At 43.4% G+C, this 16,611-nt stretch overlaps 1 protein-coding gene across 3 annotated transcripts in view; it reads left to right on the top strand.

Moving 5' to 3' along the window:
- The window catches only part of ETV6 (ETS variant transcription factor 6), a 93,343-nt gene that overhangs the window by 67,382 nt on the left and 9,350 nt on the right, over window positions 1-16,611 (top strand). For all 3 annotated transcript variants that reach the window (XM_035892060.1, XM_035892058.1, XM_035892059.1), the window contains one exon: window positions 679-1,221. In XM_035892060.1, coding sequence (XP_035747953.1) covers window positions 679-1,221 — 543 coding nt within the window. The remainder of the gene's footprint in view (window positions 1-678; window positions 1,222-16,611) is intronic.

The raw sequence follows: 16,611 nt of genomic DNA, 5'->3' as shown, positions 1-16,611 counted from the left end.
ATCAGTAGGCAGCACAGACTAAATAAAACAAAGTTAAAATAGCCTTATGAAGATGTTACATGCTCTTAAAATCAAGGCAGGGATAAAATTTAGCTAGTGTTTCACAAAGAGCTTCCTACCAGTGGGGTTTTTCAGATAATCCAGTCCATATTTCATGCTAAAATATTCTCTACCTTGACCCAAACCTCTACTATCTAAAGCTTACTACCCACTATTCTCCTGGAGACATTTTCTCTTTTTATCTCTGCCCTCTACCTTACAGTGCTCATCCTGGTACAGTAACAGGAACCACATGTAGAGACATGAATGGCAGGAGATAAGTTTCAAAGCATTTGCACAGAAACACAGTTAGTACAGCTGAATCAGATCTTACTTTCTTCACATGTGTTCCAGTCAGCTTCTCAAAATGGGATTTCTCTTAACATGTTTGCCCAGGAACTACCGTTACATGGTGGTGGAGGGAGATTGTTTTCATGGTACTGATTTCATTCTGTGTAGCAGTAACTATCTGCATTTACATGGTGTTTTTCTGAGCATCTGTAGGTCACACAAACAAAAACATTTCCAAGCTGACACCAGTACCCAGTAAGCCCAGCTAGCAGTTCGACAGTTAGATTCTACACCTTGTTCACAATATAGACAATCTGTATTTTTTGTTTATTTTTTTTTTCTCCACAGATAACTTTGTCCAGAGACCTTCAAGACCATCCACAGAAACAGTCCACCACAATCCCCCAACCATTGAACTGTTGCATCGTTCTAGATCACCCATCACCAACAACCACCGTCCATCGCCAGATCCTGATCAGCGGCCACTGAAGTCCCCTATGGACAACACTATCCGTCGCCTCTCCCCAGCTGACAGGGTGCCAGGGACAAGGCATCAGCAAGAGAACAACCACCAGGAGTCCTATCCTCTCTCAGTGTCCCCAATAGAAAACAACCACTGCCCGCCTCCTTCCGAGGTGCTCCAGAAGCCCTCCAGCCCTCGCCAGGAAAACACCAGGGTCATCCAGCTGATGCCCAGCCCTATCATGCATCCTTTGATACTGAACCCCAGGCACTCCGATTTCAAACCACCAAGGTTGTCTGAGGATGGGCTACACAGGGAGGTAAAGCCAATCAACCTGTCCCACCGAGAAGAGTTAGCTTATATGAACCACATCATGGTGTCTGTATCCCCTCCTGAGGACCATGCAATGCCAATTGGAAGAATAGCAGGTAAGTGACATTCTCTAGGCTACACCGAAGTTGATGCTCTTCATTCATAACTAACCATGCTGTGTATTAAGAGTGTCTCACTTCCTTTTTGCTACTCTGATCTCAGGAGTTTACTGGCATTCTGCAGGTTTCACCACATCTGTGGTTTACACAGTTAAATATATGATTAAACCAGTTTCATGGCAGGTAAGCAAAGGTGCAGAGTGACTTGCTTGTGACCACAGAATGCGTAATTGATATTGAAACATTTGTGTCCTGACACTCACTGCCTCTCTACCCACTAGCAGTCCATTTGTTTCCCAAGACACCTATATCCAAAGCCTTGTCCTGCAAAGAGGTAATTTTCCAAGAATTGCATTCACATTAGTGTCCAGTCATATGAAGAGGAAAAATCCCTCTGTCAGTGGCCTTTGAGATAATGCAGTGTCAAGCCCGCTATTGTGGAGATGGAGGGACTAATGAAATATCATCTCGGAGCCCTATTTCATATGCTTTCCTGTGCTTCTCACACTAGGATTGTCCCTTTTTACAGAAACAAGGTTGCCTTTGTCCCACACAAACCACAGCCATTGTCTCACTTTTGTTATCGTAAATAACTGACATCACAACAGCTGAATCAGGAAGCTGAGGTTACAGAAAATGTTTTTTGTACTTGAAAGGGAATTGTAAATAGATAGGGAGAGGGGGAAGGAGAATCCAACCACTTCAGAAATATGTTGAATGCCCTGGTAACCAATTTCTTTTGAGAGATGTAAATACACACCACACCCAAAAACATTCCATGCATTCTGTGATTTATGTCAGCAGCGAGTTAATGTGATACCCAGCTCCTGTGGGGTATTATACATGTCCACAGAGGTACATTTTAAAACACCTTGTTCTTTTTGTCCTTACGTGCCTTAAATTCATTACAGATCTGATGCTGCCTCAGCTTTAATGAGGAAGATTTTCTATTTTCTCAAGACTTACCACTTTAAATTCAAAAGGAACATACCTTACAATCTAGCCAAACATCAAGCACAACAAGGGCCATAATAGAGAGATGGGTTACAGAAATTAATATTTTGACATTTTTGCCTGGCTGACATTTATCTCTCTCCTTTTGATTTTTATTGCCCATGCTATTCTCAGCAAGTTAAGAAATATACGTAATGTTATGGCAGAGAAGATACCCTACTAGCTGCATCACTGGAGATTTCCTGTCCATAAAGTACTATTGGAAGATCAGAAGAGTTGTTAATTTCTATTTTTCAGAGAAAACGTTCTCTAAGAATGAAGCCTAGACTGAAAAGGATATGAGAAAAAAAATATGGGGAGCGGGTGGTGGTATAATTTTTTAATTTATACCCAGGAGTTTTCTTACATAACTGTGAATCTTTGATTTCTGCACATTGTGCACTGGGTCCAGTGACACCAGCCCTGTACTCCCACGTCCTTTCCATCCCTATGTTGTTTGCAGGGCAACAGAGCCCAAGCCCATGGATACTTGGGCCTAACACGGTTGCTTGGGAAATACAGGTGGCAGTTTAAAGTGTTATACACAGGCTATATTTGCATGCTTAGCTGCTTTCACTTGCAGTCTTGTGGCTTTGCTTAGACTCTCCAGCATGGGTGGCATGTCTTAAAGAGCATGCCAAAAAAGACCTGAGGTGTACTCAAGCATTCAGTTCAGATGAAGGCAGTGCTTTATGGTCAAGGATTGGGGGATTACATAGCTGGCAGTTGCTAGCATCAGATTTCTACTGATAAATTTTCCAGGGTACTTCCGTCAGTACCCCATGCCCTTTAACTGTAAACGCCAACAAGCCTCACTTGCTGTACAGGCACAAGCTAGTGCTATTCTGCTTGGGTTGTAATGGCTCCTGAACTGTAGCTGGACCCTATAAATGGCTCACAGCCAATTTAAAGGTGCCAAACCCCAGATTGCTACCAAAAATGTAGACAGCCCATGTTTCATACCTGAAGTCAAATTCATCGGTGCTATTGAATTCAGTGACAGCATACTTAGGCCCCCTAGAAGGAAAGTACACACCTTTCTACGTGTTTCCCTCTCCATCTCACAGCCTTCAATTTAGAGCTCTTGCCATTAAGTGATTTCATTTTAAAAGCATTTATTTCTTATGTCAGCATAAATCTGTTTTCTGCCTGAGTGTCCTTATCTTCACTGACACTGCTATGGTTAACATGGAGGCTTTTGACCAACCACGGCTTGCCACTTCAATTTGAGAGAGACCATGAAAATTATAATATTTGACTCTTAAACTGCAAATATACATCAATACAGATGTATTGTTAAAAAGAGCTTTTTAAAAATCAGTGCCATTATTTCCATTTTATGGATGAGAAAGACTGAGGGGTTGGGTAATGAAAAGATTTACCAATAGTCCAGTGCCAGAGCTAACTTCTTATCTGTTTACAGTGCTGAGAAGAGAGCCTTGACTTTCTACTGGCTTAACCATTTGCGTGCAGGTGATTTTCAGGGGAGATAGCAATAAGGAGCAGCTACCAGGGAAGCCCCGTGAGCTTCTGACTAAAACATTGGGCTGAGCTCCAAAACATGTTCTATTCCCAACTCAGATATTTTAAATTGTAAAAGAAATTCTTCCTGGACTGAAGATACCTCACAGCCTCATAAACCTGTTTACTTGTAGATAGAGTCTGGTTTTAAATGCAACATGCAATTACTTAGTGCTGAGAAAGAAAACAATGTTTTCACCTGCTGCTATCCACAAATACTCTGTTTTCAGGAGGTCGATCAATAAAGCTCTGGACTTCCTGTCAGACAAAATAATGACCTTTACTTACTAGCTGACTAAGCTTTCCTACCTTGTTATGTAATATTGTTTCTCAAAATATTAATTTTCCTGGTAAAGCACTTTCCCTTTTACAGCAAAGAATTTCAAGTTGAAGGTCTTAGTCTCTTTTCCTCTAAGGCCATCTTGCACTTTTCTAGCAAAGCAAGAGGCATAAACATCTTTATGTTACTCATTAATGTCCTATATATTATTCATCAATGGCTAGAGTTGATTTTAAAAGTCATGTTTAGCTATCTTCTCAACACAATATGCATGAGTCTTTTCCGTAACTTTGCCAGAACTAGAGGTCATTGTGTTGGGATGATCCAAAGGCAGACTTGCATCCCCTGTAAATACACCAGGTGAGGGTTAAGCTAACTAACTCAGGCATCAATAGTCATCTAGCTATGACAGCGCTTAAAATATTAAAAATACCTCAGAAGGGGAGTTTAATAGAGCAGGGTAATGGACGGTTTACCCCACTGGAACTGCTAATTCAAAGCAGCAACAGTGTTTGTTGGTAGTCAGCTCTTAACTTGGACTCTAGCAAGCAGGCAGTCTATCTGGCTTGCTTTTAGCTCAGAATTTTTTAAATAGCCCATCTTGGTTCCCCCCAGACAGTCTCCAAGGATTTCCCTCTAGGGGAAAAAAAAAAAAAACAACTTTCTATTTTTTCTTTTTTTTTTTTTTTTAACGCAGTTGTGTTTTCAGTCAAGAGAAGCACCTGAAATTAGCTCTTCTGCAGAATAGAAATTCCACTCCCCATACACCTCTGACTGGGAGGGTTTTGTTACCAAACATTTTAGGACTTTGATAACTCATAAAAGGTACTTTCCGAAGGTACAAGGAGAAGCAGGGGTTATTGTGTTGGCAGGCATTTGTAACACATCATGGCTGAGGCATGCACTGCAGCCCTGGAGGAACCACAGCCACCAGAAACCCTCCCTGCAGCCATCCTGAAGTTTTGCCCCCATGGCTTTCCTTGGGAGCTCTGCCACTGACTTCAACCAGGGCAGGTTTTCACAGCTAAATTTTATTTAGGTGTCAAAAATGTCCTTTTTTTCAGATATCCATGTCCACCTCAGCTTGTTAGCATGCAGGGAACTGACATATTAGATCTCACCAGTAACCTGTCAGTTGCTTAAAGGAAGACACAGGAATCCCTGCAAGAGGCAGTTACGGGATTATCCGACTACAACAGGGTTGGTTTCATCCTAACTTTTATCACATAGGGGTTGGCTTAGAAACATTCCAATTAATCTAGTGACATGCTGGTATTTACCTCACTTCTGATTCAGTCACTTAAAACTCACTAATACAATTCCAGATGTTTCTTGTGAGGGGAAATATATCGCTGAGCAGGTTCGTGAGATTTCCAGCTCCCAGTGTGTTTTTCTGTGCTAGCTCTCTGGGACTGAAATGCTTGTTCACTAACCCACAGCAACCACTGGCCCTGAAACTTTGGGATACAGATATAACTACCCCTTTACTCGAGCGCTGCCCAGTACAGATATTCACCAAACAACTGCACAGGTGTGAAAGGCAAGGTGCCGGAGAGCGGTGGTAGGTGCAGCTGGACTCCCCCCAGGGGCTCCCTGTCCTGCCGCAGCTGGGACCTAATAAAACCTACCAGGCTCCGGGTTCACTCTGTGTGTGCCTGAGGCAGACCTACCCCATTCCTACAAGCAGCTTAGAAGGTTGAGCATTGCTATTTGTCCACAGAGCCCCACCCTGCCTATTGCTTTTGATTCTGCCTTGCATTTGGTGGGGTCAGAAGTGTAAAGACAGGTGAGTCTTGTGCCTGTTGTTGTCTATTAGTATGCTGTTCTTACCAGCTGGGTTACCTTAGCAACTGGGCTGTATTTGACTTTATTAGCTGCCAGATTCATTTCTTCCCCTTCAGGAGCCTGAGGAAAAGCCAGGTAACATTTAAACTGTTCCGAGGCACATTGTCTACCACTGTATTGGTTTGTCCCGTAAAACTATTGACTGCTATTGGAATGAGGACAGGATGAGATTCTTACCCTGCCAAAGTCATGAAAGAGATCTGCCTCCAGCTTTGCTTCTGACTTGTGTCAGCTCCTTGGTGCGCTACACGACCAGAGAGTATGGAGGCATAGCATGAACCCCACAGATTTGTAGCAGGACACATACAAGTGACTTCTCAATAAAAGCAGTCTGACTGCCAAAAGTGAAAATGCAGTCCCCTATTAAGAGTGCATCAGCTATGAATGACTCACATTCCACTAAAATCTACAAAACTGTGCTTACGATGGGCATAGGCCATGTGCTGGCTCTGAGCACGGGGAGGTCTTCCACCCCAAAGCTCTGTAAGGATAGTAGTTTGGTGGTTTTGTGTGAGGAGAGAGGTTGGAGGGGGAACAGGATCAGGGATTCTCCTCCACCTTTGTTTGAAAAATTTAATCACTTATCATAAACTTGCGTGGGAGGGGAAAAGATGGGAGGAGTTAGTTGAGTGAATCTTTCACAAACATAGTGCTTAAAGAAACTGCTAATCAACTGATACATATATTTTTGCTTTGGAGTTGAGCTAGAGAGCTTCTTTTAAAGGATGATAAGAAAACCAAATTCAGCTGATTGAGCTATTAGATTCGTAACGCTAGACATTTAGAGCTTAAACGTTGCAAGTCACCATGCTTCAAAACACAGCACCTTGGTCATCAGTGTCTCCTCAACTTATCCACTAGGACCGGATCTTCAGTGCCTGCATTTGCTCTAGATGTGTCGATGTGACATTTATGATGGTGTCAAGTTGTAGGATGATCTTTTTTTTTTTAACTGATATACCAGCAAAATCCTTTGTGCAAATGCAGTTACACCACATTAGTTTATTTTCCTTTCTGTACAAAATAGCTGTACAGGCACAGTTACTATGCAATGGCATATGCTGGGTGGTAGGGAGAGAGGGTGGGAAAGGAGGCAAAGAACAGTTATGCCTGTATAGTAAAGGGGGTAAAAACCAACTAAGCACAACTCAGGAGTTAAAAGTTTTGCAGCAGCTGATACCATTAAGCCCTCACAGAAGGGATGCAGCTTCATGTTCAATTTAATTTTTAGTGTTTGCACTACAGTAGTATCTATAGGCTCTATTGTGCTACAGTCCCTGCCCCAAAGAGTTTACTGTCCAAACAGACAAGATAAATATAAAGAAAGGAAGGGCACGCAAAGGTGAGAGGTGTTTTCAAGAGCTGTTGGTGAGAGGTGTTGGAGAGAGCTATACTGCATAGAAAATAAAGTCACGCAGTACAGCGTATCAGTAGACACCATCTGACCAGTCCCCCCACTCAGAACTGTAGGTTAAATTTACTTCCAGATTCTAGTGACTAGTAACACCTTTTGTTATGCTATAATGCCTCACATTTACAGGTTCCAGTTTGTTAAAAATGTGTTATCCAATTTAAAATTGGAACAACCAATTGCACTACGGGTCAGTCTGGTATTTCCCTGGTTTTTTTCTTCACTAGGTGTCTCATCATGACAGCAACCTGAGCTAGCCTTAAACTTGAGAGGCTGGGTATGTAACTTACACTGAGCTATCTGCTGCTGCTTTTGTCTGTTGGCAGCATTTAAAGATAGTCATAATGTTTCTGTGATACAGCCACTTCTGTGCTGATGTTGCAGTCACATCCTCCAGGCAAAAGCAGAACCTGCCCAACTGTGCCCATCTGCTACTGGGACAACAGTTTGGGGTTCTTGAACCCAAATCAGTCTGGTCTGGTTTTTTGTTTGTCAGTTTACAAATTGTCTACATGTGTAAGGCAGTGAGCACAATGTGTGTTAGTAGTAAAGGCTTGAACCTAATTCCCTCATATAGTCATTTGGTGCTTGGTCAGTGACTTTATTCTGGAATGACAATACTGCTTTGTAAGTAGAAACCTTCTTCTACAGGAAAGTCATTCATGTGGACAGGCACATCCACACAGACCTGCCGTGGCACTTGGTATTGGGAAGAGTGTACCCAAGTCAGGTTCCCTGTACGCACCAGCCCTCAAGCTTACTATCCATCCGGTGAAATGCCTCACCGTTTGGTTCACTACTACCCCCCCTCCACAGTTGCATCATGAGCTTCACTGCGGTGAATTCTTATCTAAACTGACAATGATTGCTGTATCCTCCTTTGCAGAGGACGAGTGCTGACAAACCAAGCTGTAGATGCTTAGCTTTTGTCATATGCTTCCTTAGAGGTACTTGATGTTTTTTAAGACAGCACCTACCATTGCTATTACCATAGGAGCCTACCTGTATACCTTCCTGAGACTGCCAAGGCTATCTTCACCAGTGTCACAAGGCATGATCCCAGCAGGGTTTGACAGCACAGTACTGACTGGTGGGCTTTTGTGAAGCACAGACTTTGTCTGGGGGTATCTATGACAAGACCCACCTCCAGTCTCAGCAGCTGAACAGGTACAAGTTACAGCTTGGCAAACTACAGAAAACCAGAACAGCGATTCACTTTAGCATGCTAAATTGTAAGTGGTGGGGGTTCAGTGCCTGCTTTCCGGGCAGCTGACCCTCCTTCCCACAGGACAACAGCCCAGAAGTTCTTTACAATGAGGGTGGTGAAACACTGGAACAGGTTGCCCAGAGAGGTGGTGGAGGCCCCATCCCTGGAAACATTCAAGGCCAGGTTGGACGGGGCTCTGAGCAGCCTGATCTAGTTAGCGGTGTCCCTGCTCCTGCAGGGGGGTTGGACTAGATGACCTCTAGGGGTTCCTTCCAACCCAAAACATTCTATGATTCTATGATTCTATGATACCAACAGGTTGGAGCCTTGAAAGAACATGGGAATCGTGGTATAGGCATGGCCTGTCACTCCCATTTGGATATAACAGTGATAATGTCACTGGCCTTGTTTAATCACTTGCCCTTGCAGCCATGTACACTTTTACATTTGCAATATATGCCACATCTATTTCAAGCCCCTTGCGGAAAGCCAGACTACTATAAAGAAACTGAAGTATGGATGAGAGTCAAGCTCATAGGGTTCATATTCATAGGAGAAGTTTTCATTATAACCTTGAGAGTCATCTTAATATGGCATTAACAATTAATTTCAGCGTGAAAGTGTGCCTTCCCTGCCAATTTAACTAATGACACTCAAGCAATCACTGAATGGCAATAGCTTGGATAGGCGGTTGCAGATTTTCTGTGAAGTGTCTTGCTTTACAGCCACCTCCATTCTTACTGCACAGTGACAGGAGCAGAAATTGTAGTCAGTTCTGATCCACTCAGGAGCCAGGACTGCACAAGCCATAGGAAAGCTCACTCATTTAGATTTCATCCTTCTCATCCCTGTACAGCAGCATCTACCTGTCATGGCTAGACAGATGTGATAAGTGGGTTCAGAGTACCCTCAGCCTACACTTGGGTCAGCAGGTTGTTAAATGCTTTTTTAAGAAACTCGCCTTTTAATGAAAACATGCCCCTTATTTTCCCCGTATATTGCACGCTTTCTTCAGGCTAGAGTTGTGTCAGTAATTCAGATTTTCTTCTACAAAGCAAACTTGCATCTCTTTGAACCCTCTTAGTTAAACCAAGAAAATACACTGTAGTGTTGACAGCATTGACACTCCACTCTCTTCAGAGACAGGCCTATTTAAGTCTGGCTTTAATACTGATCAGTTAGAAGCAGCATACAAATTTGTGTCAGTTTGTGGTAATTCAAATGCACAACTTTAAACTGGTAAGACTACTGTTTTCCATCTCTGTTGAGGGAAGGGAAGGTAGAGAGTTAGAGTTTGGCTATGTCTAAATGTGGAGATTTAACCCCAAGAAGGGGAGGTGACATTTCAGTTTTCTGCAACGGGCCTAGCAGAAGTCGCAAACTTACAGATTATGATGGGGGGGGGGACGGGGACGGGACACGACACACACACGTTTTTTGACACAACGGACTTTAGTTTGCAAAGTCTTCATCTATCAAACTGTCTCTGTCCCTTCCATTATATATTCTTTGTGATTTGAGTTGAGTGCTCTTTTTCTACAACCACATGAGGGATATGAACCTTTTGGATCCTCCCTCCCCTTACACGTTTTTATTGCCAAAGATAGAGCTTGGCCTCATCTTTCTGTGTTACTTTTACAACCTCGCAGCACAACTGCTTGCAGCATGACAGTGTCAGGTTTCTGCTCTTCTTCTGCCTGATCTCCCACTCAGCATTTGGGTACAAGACAGAAGCAACACACAACTGTTGTATTGTGCAGTCTGGCAACCTCTTTCCTCAGCCCCAGCTTGAATTTACTGAGCTGAACAAACAGTTCTGTCTGTCAGGAGGTTTCTCCACATAGAAACATTGGCTTTACTGTACCAGCTTACCATCCTGCTTCCAACAGCAGCCAACATTGACAGAAAGAAAACTCTTTTCCCTCAGTAACCTGGACAGGGGTTACTGTATAGGAATGAGCAGGACTGCTGCATCTCAGGATCAGTGCTCCCCCAGTCCTCAGAGCCATTTAACCCCTTAATCATGAGATTTGTTTGCTTTTTTTTCTTCTAGTTTTGTCTGCTAGAATAAGTATGTCATGGAATTAGATGGGTATTGAGGCTGGATTGTGTCTCAACACAGCAGTAATCCTACTGTAGCATTTCTTTTTTTCTCAGTGTGCTGTTTTCCCTTTGGTTTTTTGCCATGGAAGAGACTTTCAGCAAGAATACAGGAGCTGATTTGATAGGGTCCAGCCACGTGTCTGCCCTCTCCTTTGCACCAGCTTTATTTTCCCTCCCTCTCCATTTGTGTGATGGGAGAAAGTTAGCTGAGTAGTTCTCACCCTACTCCTGAAACAAGTAACAACATCAGCCAGCCTGATGAGCTTCATGTACTCAGTTAGATAGCCCAAAAGTCCATTTGGGTTGTCCAGAAAGCTCTGCTGTTGTACAATATAGGTTGTGGTTAAAATGCAGTTAGAGCTCATCTCCATGGCAAGCCTAAACTAAGTCAGGATGTAGGAGTTCTCTCCCAATCTTTTTTATTTTCTGTACAAGCAAACAGCCATTAACCTTTGTGAAAATTTCTTGGTTCTGGCTACAGTTTAAACAAATCCAGATGCCCCAAAGTAGTGTTGTCTTCTCAGAGACTTACTGACCTTCTCAGGCAAGGAGGATGATCACAGACAGTAGGCTGAAGGTCCACAGGACCTTCTAGGCCTCTCCCTCTTTGCTCCCCGACCTTGCCTGCTCTGCCAGCATAGCCTTGCCATCTTCTTTGCACTGGCTTTAGCATTCATCAGATCTTCCTGCAGGCAGATTCAGCTCTCAAATAGCAGAAAGCTGGATGGTGCTTTTTGCAGGGTTTGTTTTCTTCTGTTTAAGTGATTTAAGTCAGCTCGTGGAAAATCTAACAGAGCCAGCACAAGGTAAGCAGCAGGAGGAAGGGAGATCAGGACCTTCTTCTCACAGCAGCTATGACCAGCTGAATTTTACCAGTTCATCATTTTAATGTCATGAGCATCATCACGTTAACTATCCTAACCACACTTCAGGTGTGCTTACGGAAACCAGAGTACCAGAGAACTTCTAGAGAAGTTCTGTTCATTAGGCTTAGATGTGAACGGCCGCTGTTCGCTTCACTGTGAACAAATGCAGCTGAAGCACAAATCACCTTGTAAAATAAAGGGTCCTGAGCTTGGGAAAACTCTTCAGCTGGTAGAAATCACAGAACCATTTAAGTCAAATGATATCATGCTGGAGAAATTTCAGGCTAACCTACTCAGCAAGGGGTAAGGCCTCAACTGATGTCAGAAGGAGTATGACAACGTTAATTTGGCATGACCTTTTCCTCTGTGAAGCCATGCTAGTTTCCAAGTCAGTCATTAGGCAGACCAAATGCATTTTATATAATGATCTTCAGTGCAAGATGTGGGTGGGTCTCGCAAAACATTTCTGTGGTTAAGAGAGGATTTTGGTAGTTGATACATGAAGAGGGCCAGCTCTACTTCTGCGCCATGGGCCTCACTTAAACAACAGGGGTCTCAGATCCAGTCTGTGTTTTAGGAAATATTGCAGTGTGGGGGAATGTTATATTCTGAACAAAAGAGGTCTTTAGCATTTGTACGCCGATGCTGTTAACAGCATTATTTAGTCTAAGGGAGCACAAATGTAAGACCTTCACTACTGCAACATCAGGACTACCGGTCTTGTGTCTACCTTGGCCAAATGATACTGCAGAAGTCATTCATAATGGCTGGACAAGTGTCAAAGTACTAGGAACTTAAGGTCCATAATGGTTAATTTATAGAACATTCTGAGGTGGTATTTCAGTTCTAAGGGATGTGTGTATTGCTATCATGTAGCCATTAGGAAGTATTTATATGCCAGTGTTTTTTAGGTGTATATTCAGAAGACTAAGACTATGCCTATAGACTTAAGGGATATTTGAAATGAAGAATCTATAATACATTGCTTCCACTCACACAGTCTCTATTTGACTGTCTCAGGGGATTCTCAATGACAATATTACAGTCTCCCCTTTTTTGTAACAGTACCGAAGCAGTGCTGTAAGTGTGGGCAGTAAATAGGTTTTCAGCCAGAGGAGAGAAGTTGAGTTTTACCGTGCCAAGGAGGAGTGGCTGAGGTTTGCGTGCTTCTGCCATGTGAAAGGAGGGGTTAAAACTAGAGCGAGGAGGCAAGCTTGCTGCTATCAGTAGGGTTTAAAGCCAGCAATTGCTGTTTGTGGGAGAGATTTCTTCCTACTCCTCAAATCCTAAGTGCTCTGTCTCCTCTGCCCCACCCTCTCCTGGGCCATGCAGCTGCCTATTTTTCTTGTGCCTAGTGCCAGCCAAGCACCAGCCATGAGACTTGAGAGAGCAGGCAGCCCCCAAGGCTTTATTGTAGCTCTGCCGACCTCGGGACTGTACGATACATGGCTTTTATTAGCAGGAGTGTGAAACTGCTGCCTCTTGCACATGTAGGGCAGTGCTTATGGGGGACATTTTGAGAGACAGCTAAGTACTCTACACCTTATCACTACCTTGTGCATAACTGTAAAAATCCCTCTAGAAGCATTAACTGCAGGAAGAAAGTTGTAGCCATGCCTTTTCATTTGCAGGTACAGTTTGCCCTAATTCCCAGCTAATTACATAGTTCAGTCTTGCCCAGCAGTACAGCTGAGAAGATGGTGGGACATGGAAATGCCAGCTTTCAGGAGCCCTACCGCATTGCTGGGCCCATTCACCACCTACCCACTTTGGCGGGGTTGTTTGATACTGCATAGCCTTAGGCCTCTCAGTCCCAGCTCTCTCCACAGGTAAATCCCTTTGCCTTCAGATTGTGCAAAGTTCAACCATCTGAGTTCACTTTAAAAAAAAATTATGTGTGTTGTGTGTGTCAAGGGGAAATGATGTTTCCTTGTGCTACAGAGACATAGTTACTTTCTAAGTAAGCTTATTTTAGCCAAAAGGCAGGAAATTGCAGGAAACCGGCCCTGACTCAACTCCCCTATTGAATCTCCCACTTTTAAACTTGCTGGACCTCAGCAACATCCATGTGCTTTCTTGCCATCACTCACAAGCCAGCACGCATCCTGCGGAGAGACCCCCATGTGACTGCTCCTTTGGAGGCCTTCTGACAGCCGAGGAAGTGATTTAGTCTTCATGGAGTCATTCACACCATCCACACTTCCCTCAAACAAGTGATTTACACTTACAAAACAACCATCCACATACAAGTCCTTCTCTCAGTTTCTTCATTCTTTCTGAAAAATACATGTAACAGCTTTGACCTTCCTGGAGGATGTATTGTCTTCACCAGCCTTCTGTGGAGGTGTCTCTTTTCCCAGTGAAGCTCTTTTAAGTAGCATTTTCTAGCATTGCCTCCTCTTGGGTTTTCACCAGTTTCATAGGCTGCAGTTGACTCCATATGGGCTCTACTCTTCTCCAAATTCATTACACTCACTAAGAGTTATCAGGTAGTTTTTGACCTGTAGTCTCTGCTGTCCTATTATAGATGGTCTCTACTGGCCTAATACTGGTAGATTATTTCGTTGCTGCTCCTCTGTCAGTAAGGGATACCCCTCCAAAACCTTGTATTTTTTTATGGTGCAATCTGTGGAGCAAGATACCCAGGGTGTAAATCATTTGTGGTTAAAAAAAACCCAAGACCCGAGTGCCTATTCTCAAATTCCTGAAGGTCTCCCATGTGAAACTTGAAAGAAGGCAAACTGATTTAGGTACTCTGCAAACAGAGCTCATACGTTTAACTAAATTGTGCTGCCAAGCATCAGCTGGTCCATGCTAACTAACAGTGTGCATATGCTCATAGCTCTCACAGAGGTGAGAAGAAATGCAGGGAGCCTAAGTCTTCCCTACTGGCATTTAAAGCTAATGCTTCTTATTTCCTATTTGCAGTGGCCTGAGACACAGTTGCCACGGTTGCATTGATGCATGCCAGCTCATTAAATTATTGCAACTCAGTCATGTATCTACATTTGCTGGTAGACAAGTGTAGCTTTTGAAGACGAGTTTTTAAGTGGTTGTAGGAGCCAAGCAGAATTTTCAAGAATTCTCAATTTTCTTGTTGAAACAAAGAGATTTAGAGGTCTAAGATACTTGGGTGGTTGGGTTGGGTTTTTTTTTCAGATTCCACCAGCCTACTAAATACCTCTGCAAGTCTGAGCAGCTCAGTCAGTTTAGAATATGGGATGGGGCCCTTGATCACTTGGGACTTTTCTTGTGAAGATCTCAAGATGCAGATCTGAGTTCTTCTCATTTGAGGAATACGTGTATTCAAGCTTAGCCTGAATCCATTCTAAAAATTAAGTGAACAACAAAAAACAAATCTGCACTTGAATCCTACCTCTTCTCACAGTCTGAAGCTCTGTGGTTAGTCCAATAGTTTGCCACCCAGACTTCTTGGGCTGAATTTTTATGTGCTTTCTTGTTTTTGTGAAGGAGGGGAACACTCTGTGTGTGTGTGTATGTGTGTGGAAAGTAATGATAGCCAGTGGAAAATAATCAAAGCCATTAGGTTTGACTAGAATTTGCTTGCTAGCCTCACTGAGGTGAATGTGCAGCCCTGGCACGGTGCAATGCATGTTGCATGTGCAATTCCAGTCAGCTGTCAAGGAGCGATCAGCTCCTTGAAACTCTTCCAGGGGCCACCGTAGAATGGATATTAGGGGTCTGCCATCCCCATCAGTAAGAGTTGTATTTATACACTTGGATATTTTCTAGAGCATAATTACTACTGATTAAAATAACATCACATATTGCAAATAACAAGATGAAAGTAAAGTTTAGGGTAAATAATATCCCTGCAGAACTGTAAATATTAGCTGCCCTGGTCTGCACGTTCAAGAATATGACAGAGCCTGACATTGACTTGCCATCCCTCCAGCCGACCCCAAGGAGGGCCACTCCTTCCAGGACTAGCAGTAGTGGCACGAGCAAAACCGAGTGACTTGACACTGGGACGCCAGATTCCTACAGCGCTCTCCCGATGGGGCCGTACGCCAACCAACCACCTCAGCAAACTTCCAGCACAGTCCAAAAGCTCTGGTTCAACAACAGACCCACATGTCCTTCCTCTCTGCCCTCAGGTTTCTAAAAAATTCCTGCCTTGGCCAAAAAGTGTCTCTTTTTTCCTTGACGAATATGAGCTAAGTGAATGTTTTCTGATTTGCCCCTGCTCCCACCGAGACAGACCTCTCTTGCAGATGAGGTGGGGCCAGCCTGAGCCCAGCACAGGTGTTTAGCCCAGTACTGCCCACCAATGGTCGTGGTGAATGATTCACCGCTGACCTAGGGAATCACATCACCTTTACAGCGATTTTAACGAAGGACTGGACAGAAAGGAAGCATGGAGATCTTTGTGAAAAGCTGATCTAATCCAGTGAATTCAGCATGGCTTGTTGACATAGACAATGCGGGTTTTGTTGTTAACGTTAGCACAGGTTACACAGGATGATGAAAAAAACCCGGTAGTTTTCGGAATGCAGCAGAATTACCAACTCTGATCAACTGGTAAAATATTCCCGGGGAGTCAGAGCTAGAGGAATCAAAGGAAGAGGAAAATTTTAAAAAGCGGTTAAAGATTTTGGTTTTTTAAAATTAAGATTCTTGCCCTAAAAGATTATTTTCTTTGCAGTCTTTCACTGAAAGAGTTCAAGAATGAATTGCATTTATGTTATGGAACCACTTACGTGTCCCTTACTACGCTATTACCTGAGCACCTCCCACATTATTAAAAGGCACAAACCAGCAGAGCAATATAATCTCCCTTCCTTTGTTTCTTATAAATGAAGTCTAGAAAATAAGGTTTTTTCTAATATGTGTATGTCTAAGAGACTAAGAGTGTGTGTGTGTGTGTGTGTGAGAAAACTTATTGATGGAAGCATGATGAAAAAACTGGGTTTTGTGAATATGGGAGAGGAAAGATGGCAGAAATTAAAGTGTTAGTCTGATACCTTTAATTTCACACTCTTCTGCAGGCCTCCGGCATAGTCCAGGGGAAGTCACTTGTGCCCAGAGCCGCACGCAGGGTTAGCCGCAGCAGAGTTTGGCATTGCAGCCTTTAATTGCAGCCAGCTACCTGCTTGGTATCCGCAGCCCTGGGGGAGGCGGGGGGGGCACCCTGGTGGAT

This window comes from Egretta garzetta, unplaced genomic scaffold, assembly GCF_000687185.1.
Source record: "Egretta garzetta isolate BGI_Z169 unplaced genomic scaffold, ASM68718v1 scaffold293, whole genome shotgun sequence".
Lineage (NCBI taxonomy): Eukaryota > Metazoa > Chordata > Aves > Pelecaniformes > Ardeidae > Egretta > Egretta garzetta.
The sequence above is the reverse complement of the archived record's forward strand: the minus strand, read 5'-3'. Positions and strand labels throughout refer to the sequence as shown.